The sequence below is a fragment of the Chenopodium album genome, chromosome 25 (genome assembly GCF_948465745.1).
Source record: "Chenopodium album chromosome 25, dcCheAlbu1.1, whole genome shotgun sequence".
NCBI lineage: Eukaryota > Viridiplantae > Streptophyta > Magnoliopsida > Caryophyllales > Amaranthaceae > Chenopodium > Chenopodium album.
This window is the reverse complement of record NC_137858.1, coordinates 2544957-2558034: the sequence shown is the minus strand read 5'-3', so window position 1 is coordinate 2558034 and position 13078 is coordinate 2544957. Positions and strand designations below refer to the sequence as shown.

Below are 13078 nucleotides of genomic sequence, written 5' to 3'. Positions count from 1 at the left end.
AACAATTCACACCTAGAGCCTCCCTTCATAATCCATATGTGATATAAGATACGGTTAAGATGTATCATGTATGTATATATCTTTGTAGTTTGTTTGGTAAATATTCGTAGTATATCTTTTCCTAGTTTATAGCATTGGATGCCTTGTAAAACGATACGTACGGAGTTATAATAGGCAGCAATCAATGTAAATATTTTGAGGAAAATATTCTTTCAGATACAAGTCTTTTTTTGACAGGCAGGATTTATATATGATGTAAATCAAATTGGAATTTTTTTTAGAAATTTTATCAATTCCTAACATATTTATTTTTGCAAAAATAATATCCCTTTGATCGTGACAAAATCCAAACCCAACCTTCCTTGTTCATAAACTTTTGTAAACACTCGTTTTACAATAATTTTAAGGAAATTTTGATTTTTACCACTTCAAATAACGACTTTATTGAATTTATCACCTCAAAAAAAAAAAAAAAAAAAAAAAAAAAAAAAAAAAAAAAAACTTTGCCACCTCATAAAAAAATTAAAATTCATTTTTACCACCTAATCCTAGCTCCGGTAACGGAAACCGCCAGTGGGGCCCCAAACCGTCACTGCCCCTCCAAAGTTAATGTTTTATCACGATTTCCCCCTCTCTCTCCTCCTTTTCTCACCTTTCCTATTCAATTTCTCACCTTCTTTCTTCTCTCCTTTGATTTTTCATCTTTCTCTTTGTAAAAAGTGAAACCCTAAATGAATTTGGGTGGTTGAAGACGAGTTGGAACAACAAAATTGCAACACCTTAGCTTCACTTGTCATCTTCAAGAGAAGGAGCTAGAAGACATTCCCTTTTGAAATTCATTAACAAAAGCATTGAAATTAATTGTATTTGAACACAATTACCATAATCTAACCCTAATTTTACTGCCCAATTGAAATATAAAAAACCCTCAAATTAATTTACACTTACATGAACCCTAATTTTTTATAATGAAATTGGTTTTAAATTAATAACACAAAACGTGCAATTTCAATTACACTTAGCAATACATAATCACGCAAAAAATTGCAAAAAATTACAACAGAATTTTTGAAAATTGCTTACCTTTTTGCTGTTTGTTGTGGAACAGTTCAATTGATTCAGGGCCGAGTACAATCTTGAATAATTTGAGGATGTGGGTTGTTAAGGATCACCGAAATTAAAAAATTTGTGAGAAAAATCGCAAAAAAAAAAACGTCAATATTCAAGAATTAGATGAAGAAATGAAGCAGGTTGGTTTAAATAGAAAGGGAGTCGAGAGAATTTGGGAATAATTTCAAAAACTAGCCGTTATGGTGGGCCCCACAGGCGTTTTCGGTCACCGAAGTTAGGATTAGGTGGTAAAGCTGATGTTTTATCTTTTTATGAGGTGGTTTAGTAAATTTTTTTTTTTGAGATGGTAAATTCAATAAAGTCGTTATTCAAAGGTGGTAAAAACCAAAATTTCCTAATTTTAATGTACGAACAGTGTTCGAGAAATTTTTACGAATTTTCCCGACGTCTATAATATCAAACCCTGCGTAGCGAGACTCGAGCTTTACGGTCCTTGAGTCTTCTACCCGACACAGTTTATCTAAATCGGATATGTCGGTGAATATTCTATTTTTTTTATCACCCGAATGGAAATGGGGGGTAATCTCTAAGTGAGGAGCCATGGAACTCCAGCTTAAATAGAAAGGCAGGTCTAGGTTAAGGGTATGTTCTGTTCACCTTATTTTCACTTATTTTAGGTGTAATAAGTTCAGATAAGTTCAGATCAGGTTTAATAAGTTTTGATAAGGGTTTTATGATTCATATCAAGGGCTTTCAGCAAATTAAAATTTGATAGCTCAACCTACAAGTCCATAGAAGTTCTACATATCCTCATTCATCAAATCATCAGTATTTCATTGCTTAGAATGACTTTTTCAACATCTTGCCCTTCTCTGCGAATACATGCCACGCCAAAGTACACCATATTCAATTATACAAAAGGTGCTTGTCTGAAACACACTGATCCTAGTACACCATATTCAAAAATGTAGAAATAACTGCAATATGTGCCAGCTAAATGTATAATGTAGGAAAGGCAGAAGAAATGAAATTTTACCTAGTGAAACAAGATCATTCTCGCATAAAAAACTCTTCACTCTAGTTAAAACAGTCAGTGTGTTCGTTGATAGGAAAATTGTTTTGCATGTAAGAGGATTTATATCATCAGAATCAATTAATTGCCCATGGAAGTTGAGAGGTCTCCCTCAAATCCCCCATTGCATGTAACTTCTACTACCATAGGAAGATTATTAGGCAATGACACTTTGAAGCTACTACTAGTGAAAAATATAAACATAAAACCTCAATATAATTTGCATATGTCGTTAAGAGTATTTGAGTCCCATGGGGTTTCTAGTGCTAAATAACCATAATTTACTACATTTTTTTTGGCCGGGGTGGGGTCATAGGGAGCTTGGAGCCACAATTAATAATGTAAACAGAACTTGATCTCGAAACAAAAGCAAACAATTCCCTTTTTCTTGCAAAGATGTTAAAAGAGGTTGAAAACACTACCTTTCAAAGGAGGTCGAAAATCTTTCAAAGAATGTCGAAAAACCTTTTCTTTCAGATAAGATTGAAAAAACATTGTCTTTCGAACGAGAAAGAAAACCTTCTCTTTCGTAGGAGATCAAAAACCCTTTTTTCGAGGGAGAAATTGTTATTATACAGCTAAAATAACAACCAAAAAAAAAATATGAAAGTCCCTTCAAAATCAACAATAGAAGCTAGGGTTGTTTTTAGAGAAAATAGAGGAGAAAGAATCAGCAATTGACTTTGTTTAATCTATTTGATACGTAGTAATAGTATAAATAAATACAGTAAAATACAATTAAATTTTTAGAATTAATCAACTTTAATTACTATCCACTAAATTTAAAGCTTCTCTCCTACGGCTATGTGCAATTGTGTATACTGGAGTACCATTTTACATCAACACGAACTTTGGTGGCTCAATAAAACTCCAGCAAAGGGACTTCAAGAGCCAGAAAATGCCAAAATCTCGTTAAAATGAGATCGCTTGAGATTACAACCAAAGAAGAAATTCTACAGCAGCTCAAAATTTGAGCATATGCCATAGGTAGTGGCTGAAACATGCTGCAGCTCAGCCAAATCAGATTACAAATGCAGTTCAACCTTCAACACTAGGTGTAGCACTCGAAATCATCACCATACCCTTTTATACTTCTATAGCTTGCCAAGTGGAGATTCTGAAGCATAATCATCGACTAGCCAGAGTCCATAGTCACGGAAACGCTTTATTTTCTTCTCAAATCCTATGATGTAATTGTTATGAATGATAACATGTGAGCCTTCAGTTTCACGTACCCACGTCTTGTTCTTGAAGTACAAACCTCCAGTTGGGAATGCAGACTGGGGAAGCAGATACATATCCACCTGTTGTCCAGTCATTACAGAATACAATCCAATGAGTATCCTTTGGTTAGGCTAATAGCATCTCCAAGTCAGTTTTATAGAAACAAAAAATTCTTATATGAATCTCTTTTTACATAATGTGGTAGTTATACAGTATTTCCTTGTTCAGAGAGTTGACCATATGGCTCTCCGAAAAGCTTATCAAAATGAATATCAGAAATCAAAAGCAAAAAAAGAAAAAAAATAAAATAAAAAGAAAAGAATAAAAAAAGTTCAGTATAGTGTAGGTCATACTCCGTATTTCCTTTTTTAACCCCACCCCCTTTGGTTGGGATACAATAGTCACATCTTTAACTACCCTAAACTTCACTGAGACTAACTCATATCAATTGCAAAACAAATCTACACTTTGGCAATGAATAGCAAGTTTCCTCTACTCTTAATCCATTGGATTGACAACTGTAAAGCATAAGGGAGGAGAATGGAAGTATAAGTAAAGAGGAAAAGGGGGAGGTGACTAAGGTTGGTAAAAAGACCGACCTGTTTTTCTATCTTCATCAAAGCCCAGTTAAATGCAGGCTGGTCATTAGCTTTCTTTGCTCTGGTCCATGGCTGTTCTTGAAGCTCCTCAAGCCACTTTCTCATAGCCAACTTGGCACCAGTCGTGGGCCGCAGGAATATCATGCAGCTACAAACATAAGGTCTTCCCTTTTTCCCTGGAGGTGGTAAGGCATGGGAATGGTTCAAAGGCTTCACCTAGATATCAGAAGCAGAGACAAGAATAAAAATTATGAAGGAAAAAATTATCATACATAACTATTAGCAAAGGATGCATTTTTTACTTTTGAACTTATACACAGGTCTCAGCTTTTACTCAGTAGTTGATATAAGAACATGCTCATTAGAACCATCATGATCATTAAGCAGAAAAATGCAAACATCCAAAGAGGGCGTTCATGCAATGTTATTTACATCAAAGCAGAAACAAGTAACATAATTGCTGAATGCTGCACTGTACTTGCATGGATAATTTGATGTGTAAAAAAATTCACAGTTTTTAGCACACAGACCAACTCAGGCAGATGCATTCCTGTATAGATAAGACTATAAGAGTAAAATAGCAAGGAATATCAGCCTACATACCGCAGCCACATCATCCATAAAGTAGACATCGTGATTTCCCTCCAAATAAGGAAATGGGTCTTTCAACCAAACCATATCAACGTCATTGTACATGACATTATATCCAAGCTCCAATATATTCAGAAGATGGCGAGGCCTCCTAGCCGTAAAATTGAAGAACCCCTGCACAAACGATCAGTTGACAGTTAGGCAGGTCATTAATGGACACAAAGTATAAAGAAAAGCTGGACCCTACTCCCAAGTAACCTCCTGAATTTCCTAAGGTACGTATATCACATACTAGCAGTGTTGATCAAAGGTGACAGATAATTTTCCTTTCAGATCATGCTTAAGTGCACTCATTGGACCCTACAGGATCCATCATGGATTGCAAATCAATTTGGAGATAAGCTTCTTAACATTGCACTTGGAATCAGAACCCACACCCACTATTCTAGCAACTAGTAATACCCTAGGAATCCTATTCCATGCAATGTTAGAGCTTGAGCCTTAACAATTGCACTTCTCAAGCAACCATCTGATGAGTGTACTATCTACATTGCCTCTTTGGCTAAAAATTTGCAAGGTGAATCTGATACATAAGTCTAGTTTCATGGGGGTATTGGATCCATTTTTGATTGGTTTTAGTCCAACAAGGGACAACATAATTCAGGCAGAAATATAATTGGATTAGCAACAGTTGCGCTGGAAACAAAGATATCGAGGTTAAAGAGATTAAATTACAATTTTTGGTGTTCCTTCCATAGCTTAAAGTACGAAACGACTCGCCTATGATCATCTTATACATAATAACATAAAAACTTCATGCATAACCGGATAACACACACACACACACACACACACACACGGCTAGTTTCAAATTTTTCATTCATTATTGAAGCATTAATTGACAATTTCAACTAGAAAAGAGAGTTGATATTTCTTATATGAGAACTCCCCATGCAGCCATGCTTATATCAGATGTAAGTATGTTAACATCACAATTCATTTCCTGATGTAGCAATCCATTCAATAAAGCAGTAGAATAGTTCACATAAACAAGCTCAATTATCTAAAACAGACCCAAAACCCACTCCCCATAATTATCAAAAATCAAAATTACAGACTAAGACATTGGGATATGATCTTTGCGCATGAACAACTCCAAAAACTAAATATATGAACAAGTAACATCACAATTTCACAAATTATCTACTAACACACTAACCCTTGTAAAGAACAAGTTCACATTGAAAAGCTCAAACACCAAAATCAGATCAAAACCTTAAAAAACAAAAACCCCAAATCCCCTATAACGATAATAATCAATCAGCAATATGATAAATTAAATTGAAAAAATATGGCAACAAATTTCATACCAAGGAACCAAATTTATGGGCAGAATTGGATTCAAGAACTGGAGGAATTAGCACAGCATGACCAGGCCACCTTTGATTAACACGATACAAAGTGTTATAATCTTCAGCAATCACCAAAACTTTGTCTTGATGTTTATGTCTGGTAACACTAATCAACCAATTGTTCAAAAAATCCAAGTAAGGTTCACTAACTATACAAACAATGACAGTCCCATTTCGCCCAACAAATGAAACTGCTTCTTGGAGGGAGTAATTTCGCCATTTAGACTGAAAAGCGAAGTTGGGGTTTGAGAAAAAGGATTGGGAGATTCCCAAATAAGGGTAGAAGAAACCAAGGATTATGAGGAGAGAGAAAAGGAGGGTGAGATTTGTGCGATTTAGAAAGGAAGAAGGGCGTTTGTGTGTCGGTCTCTGATGAGGATGGGAGACCGCCATTGTTGGTGGAGATCAATGCTCGCTCACAGTGGATCTAAACTGGAGCGCAAAATTATCAATCAACTCAGAATTACAAGTAAAGTAACTCCGTTCTCTTAAAAATTGCTAACTATGAGAAGAGGGGTCAATTCAAGGTGTGAGTCGGATCGGTGACGTCAAGTTGTGTCGAGTCTATTTTAAATTTGAATCACGTTAAATTATTCCATTCATACAAGTTAAAATTTGAATCGAGTTTTAATCGGTTGATTTCGGATTGAGCTTGGAATATTTTGTCTCTCAAATAATACCCAAAGTTGCAACTAAATGTTAACGGAGGTAGTATAATCACAAAGTCACTACATAAGAAATCAAAAATCACACATTTTAATACCTATGTTCACTTTCTGAAAAGCTAATGTTCATAACTTTCTAAAAAGCTAATGTTCATATTATTTTAACCAAAGTTTATTGTTTCGAATTTTGGACAGCCAAGCAGGACTAGATATTTTCACACTAGAGAGTCCCCATAAAAATGGTAATCAAGAGTTTCATCTCAGACCTCTATATTTTGTGCAGGTATAAATTGATCTTTTCTTTTTGTAAATTACTTGGGACATTTATTATTGATTAGAATAATTAAGCTGTTGCATTTTGCATAGTTTTATAGCCTTTAAGGAGTATTTGTCTTGGTGAACTAAAATGGGAATAATATATGTAAGTTAAAAGTAGCAGAGAAGCTTCAATTTGGTTAGAGACGTTTGTAACCAATTACTCTGTTGTGCAGGTCGCATCGCTAATTGGAGCAAATGCTAATCAATTTAAGACGACAAATCTGGTGGAATTTCATGGGCATATTATTGTAGTGATTTGCATTGATAACACGGTGGAGTTGTACAAGTTAGGCAATAAGGATAAATTGTGTTTGAGTCGAGTACATTCTATTGGAGATAAAGCATTTTTCATGGGAATTTGGGGAGGCCCTTCTTTTTGTGTTTCGGCAACAAGTTTCTCCAATTTGCAGCAGAATTGCATCTACTATCACAATAATCTTACAGGATACAGTTTCACAATAATTTCCTTGGAAGATGGAGCAACCAAACATCTTGACGTGAAAACGCATGACGAGTATGCTCCCCTGGGAGATAGTAAGCTCATTGCACCTCCACCTCTCAGCTCCTACCAACACCATGAGTTCTGAACAAACCGCGTCGGTATGATAAAGTGCAAAAGGGAGTGGCAACTTGGCCAACTACATGGCACTCCAAAGATCAGCCATTGAGGACCGATCAAATCTAGTAATTTCACAGATTCTTTCATTGCCATTTATGTACCAAACTCATAATTTCAAAACTTCTGAACATCTCAAGATATACATGATTATTTCAGCAGAAAACTATCACATTATTAGATTTACAAGCAAATGGATGCCACAGATCAAGCTATAAAGCTTTATAATAAGTCACTAGAATGCAGGTTTTTTTTTTTTTTTTTTTTTAATTTTTTGGATGTACAGAGAAATTCACTGTTGACAATATCTTTCATCATAGGATATAAATCACCTGATTGGTAGGTATATAAACTGAGAAAGTCAAGTAAACATGAAAGCCTCAATCAGGTTCCGGCCAATGGTATCAAGGGCTTTGTACTTCTGATATCAGATACAGCAACTTAGAAAAACTCCTCTCAAACTTGGCAGCAGAAGCATGTTCATGAATGAAAGTTAAGCCACTTTACCAGTCCTGAGCTTCGGTGTTTTCTGTTTGACAAAGAAAGCCGACAGCATGCTTTTGTGGCGAATTGGGGCCTTAACAATCGCTTGCCGGGAGTTGGAGTTGTTAAAAGACTTGAATGGTGTCATGGCCTTAGAATCCGATACAGAATCCTGCAATTAGAAAGTATATTGTTTTAACTACAATACTTTGTACGTTAATGAACTTGAGAAGATATCTCAGTGCTTTATAACTGGGTGTCTCTAGCAGGGATGCCAAATGTAGCTAAATAATACCCATTATTTTGAGATTCTTGGCATTGTTGCTAATCTTATAGAACGAGTATTATTAACAACTTGGTATATGTTATAATTTATGAAACAAAATGTACTCGTAGATCATTAAAGCATCTACAGATAAAAATACTCAGGAAAGCTATGGACAAACTCAAAATCTTGTATATTCATAAAATCAGCATGCTTATGGGAAAAGCAGATATCACATAAAATATTATTTGTCATTACCTTAGGCATAGCACCATATGGTTGCATAGAAGCCCCAGCTGGATCTCCACTAGGTAGCTGTGTATGGAGCCCTGATGACTTAGCCCGAATGTCAGCCTCATTATCTGTACATATGACAGGAGATGAATATCGACTAGCTAAGCCTACTAAAAAATAATGTTATTGCGAGAAAGTTGAATGGGCTGAGTAACATACCTAGGAGCTGGAATACTGCGGGAGATCTAGGAGAAGCCTTTTGGACTTCAGAGCCACTGCAAGGAAACAAGTGGGGTTAAGGTCTGCAATATTTAAGCATATAGGAGTTTCACAAGAGCACACCAAGAGAATTGATTGGCAACACATGATGATAGTACTTCTAAATCAGGCTAAAATTCCATGGTATATTGGACAAACCTGAAAACAGTCTTATGATTCCCTTTTAAGGGAGACTTTGATTCAGAGCCAAGGTGCCAAGAAAGAGTCTTTCCAGGTGAGCCTGAATAGTTTAACAATGAAACCAACTAAGCACATTAAAGAGGTAAGATGACAGCATTTAAATCCTCAGATATCTTGAATGGAATATTAAGCACCTGAAGGATGAACACGAGGCCTCGCCTGGACATGCATTTGCCTAGGATCAGACTGCGCAGCAGGACTAAAATGCACCTTTTTGTTGACAGAGTCTAAAGCAGCATACAACAAGATGGAGGTGTCAAAATATAGGCTCTGTCAGTTACAGTACAACATAGGAGACAATTTTGAAGGGCCAAAAAATTGTTGGACAATGTTCCTTACTTGGCAATATATAGCGTTTGTGATGTCTTGGAATAATTGCCAAAAGTTGCTGCTGCCTAAGGCCTTCCATCTCCATATAAGTGTGGCAAGTGAGAAGTTTCTGAAGACAAAATGATCAGCTCCAAAATATAAGGAATAAAGAAAAGAAAAAATAAAGAGATAAGTAAATGTCCTACCTAGGGAAACAGAGAAACGGGAAATGGCCGCACAAAGCAGAATAATTCACATGGTGATTAGAAAGAAACTATACCTGATTTAGACATGTTATTTTCAGCTCTGTGTTCGACACATCTGAAGTTTGTTGCTCAAGAAGGTCAGTCAATTTGTATGCAACAGTGCCTAGGTGGTCTACAGCATTAACTAGAGCTCGTACAGCATAATCTTTTAGGTTGTCCAATACCCTGTGGCATAATTCACACAAAAATCATAAGGGAAGACTAAAGGAAAAAAAAAAAAAAAAAAAAAAAAAACACAAATAACTCATAGAGTTGTGTGTGTGCTGTGCATGTGTATAAGTGTGAGTTCGGTTTGTTTCTTTTCCACAGTTATAATGGATTTAAAACTTATTGTATAAATATACAAAATTACGTTATCAATATTACTGTTTAAAACTCTATATGCCGTATATGGAAACATAGGATGATTAGGATCAATAATACTCTCTTGGGAATTGGAATAGGGGCAGGCAAACAGATGATAAAGACTACACGACTGATTAAAAACAAAGGTAAACTTGCAATAGTTATACTGTAGCATTACATTTGTTTCTGCTCACTATGAAGATAAGACTTCTCGCAGTATTCAGCGGCAGAGTAAAGCTGGGGTCTTAGATTCTTGAGTTCCTGTAAAGCAATTGAGCAAAAATGATCAAAATTAATTAGAGAAGACAAAAGATTGAGTTACAAATCCAATGACAAACAGACTCAATAATCGACTTCTTAGAAATAATGGAAATTTAGGGTATACACTTCTAGTCACTACCATTCTTTTTCCTCCACACTAACCAATGAGTTAGCTGCATTAGCATCTTTATTGGGGGAAGCTTAATATTAGTAGTTTTCCAGAAGAAAATAAAATTACATAACAGTAGGAATAATTACTGAATCATAGCATGTCAAGCACCATATATCAGTACCACAGCAGACAAAACCGAACTTGTTAAAAGGAGTATAACAGAAAATGCAATACCTTCAGCACTTTGATTACTTTTCACAACACAAAATCATCTTTATAATATTGTTCCCCACTTCTCATAAGTTTAATTGCTGCTTTAACAAATACAGAGTAGTAAGGATCCACATGGATCAAATTGAAAAAAAGGTGCAGATGTCCCTCCAGCAGGAGTGCAGGACATGGCTAATTCATTCAACATTGCACACTTTGATTATATCTACAATAAAGAGCTAAGAAAATGTTCAAGTGCATAAGTCTTAACTCCTATGTTTCACAGTATTGTTTGGCGTATTTATGCAACCTATTATATGCAAAACAAAGTAGATAGACCTTTGAAATAAGTAATGATATCCCTCTTCTCAGTGAGACGTCTCTGTGCATGAAGAGCTCCATAAAACAAATTTAACTCAAGACTCTCAATCAAGCAACCATCCACCAAGATGAAAAATTCTATCCTGGAGAAAGATGGAGACAACAGATGTGGCTACAACATAAATATACCAAATTATAATAAAATGGTCACCATTATATCTTTATTAGACTAGAAGTGCATCTAATCCCTAGCTAAATAAGCTTCAAACTTCATCCTACAATGAGCTCTAGATATCCTAGGAGGCCAGGAAGCACGATTAACCATCAACTAACTTTACTAGAATTATAGAACCATGCTAGGATAGCTATTTTACTCAAGCAAAGAATTGTCAAATCCCTATCACTTTTAAACAAGAAAGGGACTTTATTAAGCTCTAGGCATTAAGCCCCTCTCAAAACACACCAAAACCGTTCGTTTTCTCTTTAACACTACCCCCTTACATCTTTGAATCCCAACAACATTAAGCTGACAATTTGCCTCAACGACCAAAAGAACTCCTCTATCATATACACATAATCCCTATAGCACTCGCTCTAACAGAACTGAACACACTCAATGTAGTTTCCTGAATGCAACATTCATCAATTCATCAAGCTTTTCCCTGAATGTAACAGTATTTATTTCATCGTGCCCTTCCCCGAATACAGCAGCTAATCAGCTATATACATTTCGCATTTCTAGTAAAGCACTTGCTTCTCTTGCAAACATAACTCGAGAAAGTGAGCGCCAAAAACAGAAATGTGCCTTCCATTCACATCACCTCGATTCAAACCAAAACACCATCAGTATAATTCTACTAATTTCTCATTCAATTGTTAAACACTTGGAAGCATTTGTCCATAATCTGTCCAAACTACCAGTACAGTCTTTAAGATAAATAATGTTACTGTACATCAATTTTTAAAAATGTAATTTGTATGAAATAAACCATAAATATAAAAATAGAACTACAGATTAGAGGAATTAGTCTAAATTTAGCAAGAAGATAATGAAAAGAAATTATTGGTAAATATATAAGATTAAAAAAAAAATCCAATTATAGCCAATTAATGATTCATCATGCGAAAATCACTTTATAATAATTGCATCATCAAGAAAAACACATAATAAGCCTTACAAAATAAAATAAAATAAGATCAAGCTCAAAAACATGGGAATCCAGATCTAGTAACATGAAAATGAGGAGGAGAGAGAGAGAGAGAGAGAGAGAGAGAGAGAGAGAACCTGCAAAGCTTTGACGAAGCTTTTGCTACGCTCCATGGAAGCTTCATCGAAGGTCATAGGATTAGGGAGAGCTTTAGGTTGTTCTACTTCCATATTTTCTCAGATTAAGTAAAAAAATTGATGAAATCAGGTAGAATTAAACAATGGAAGAAACCCTAGGAAAGAAGAAATCACAGAAAGAAATGATGAAAGCATGAAATTGAAGATGATAAGAACATAAAATTGAGAAAATTGATTAAAAGAGGAAAGAATGTTTTTGCAATAAAAGTTAGGTTAGGAAGGTGGAGTTAGGAGAGAGAAAGAGGAGAGTGAAAGAGAAGCAATCCCCGGGAAAATGAAGGTGACCGTATTTAATATTAATGGGGGATAGAGATTAGAGAATAGAGATGTGTGTTTATGAAGACGGTGGTTGATACTACTGTACTGTACTTCTAGACTCAACTGAATGAAGGTGGTTGACTTGACTATCCCCTATTTTAACCAACTCATTTATTAGTTTTATTACACTGTACTATCCATTTTATTTCAATTATTTGGAATTTCAGAATTTAATTCATCCATTGTGTTGGTAAGATCAAAGATTAATAAGGCTATCGTGTTTATTTAAAAAGTGGCGGTTGTGCTTTCAAAAAAAAAAAAAAAAAAGTGGCGGTTGTGTGGAGTATCGTTTTATTCACGTATTGATAATGGATAATTTTTAATTCTGTATTGATCTTACGTTCAATTTTAATATCTATGTCATTCTTTCCACTTTGAAAAAAATTGCAACACTCCCTGTTCCGATGGGTAAAAACACCAATTTGCCAAAATTTACACTACATACAAGTATGATACTTCAAGAAATTAAAACATACAATTATGTAAACTTACTTTGAATATACTGTAAAAACATACTTGTGTATTGTTTTTGGTTTTATACGAGTAATGATAATAAATTAATAATAATAGGTTAAAAGAGAA

The 13078-nt window shown here is 35.1% G+C and overlaps 2 protein-coding genes across 3 annotated transcripts; both read right to left on the bottom strand.

The window, feature by feature from the left end:
• Positions 1 to 2811: 2811 nt before the first annotated feature.
• LOC145614517 (UDP-D-xylose:L-fucose alpha-1,3-D-xylosyltransferase MGP4-like) lies at positions 2812 to 6417 on the bottom strand. 2 transcript variants are annotated; one of them, XM_081669572.1, is made up of 4 exons: positions 5928 to 6417; positions 4570 to 4731; positions 3967 to 4182; positions 2812 to 3447 (listed from the first exon to the last, which is right to left on the bottom strand). In XM_081669572.1, exons 1-4 carry the CDS (start codon positions 6360 to 6362, stop codon positions 3238 to 3240), a joined length of 1023 nt encoding a protein of 340 aa, XP_081525698.1. In that variant the 5' UTR covers positions 6363 to 6417; the 3' UTR covers positions 2812 to 3237. The 2 variants fall into 2 exon arrangements, with proteins under 2 accessions (XP_081525698.1, XP_081525699.1); XM_081669573.1 differs by having other exon boundaries at positions 3967 to 4176.
• A 1223-nt stretch (positions 6418 to 7640) lies between these two features.
• Positions 7641 to 12534, bottom strand: LOC145613496 (protein ABIL1-like). The gene is made up of 9 exons (XM_081668613.1): positions 12119 to 12534; positions 10108 to 10190; positions 9599 to 9749; positions 9349 to 9448; positions 9144 to 9236; positions 8968 to 9049; positions 8770 to 8825; positions 8575 to 8678; positions 7641 to 8223 (listed from the first exon to the last, which is right to left on the bottom strand). The coding sequence occupies exons 1-9, from the start codon at positions 12209 to 12211 to the stop codon at positions 8062 to 8064; spliced, it is 924 nt and encodes a 307-aa protein (XP_081524739.1). The 5' UTR covers positions 12212 to 12534; the 3' UTR covers positions 7641 to 8061.
• Between the last annotated feature and the right edge of the window lie 544 nt (positions 12535 to 13078).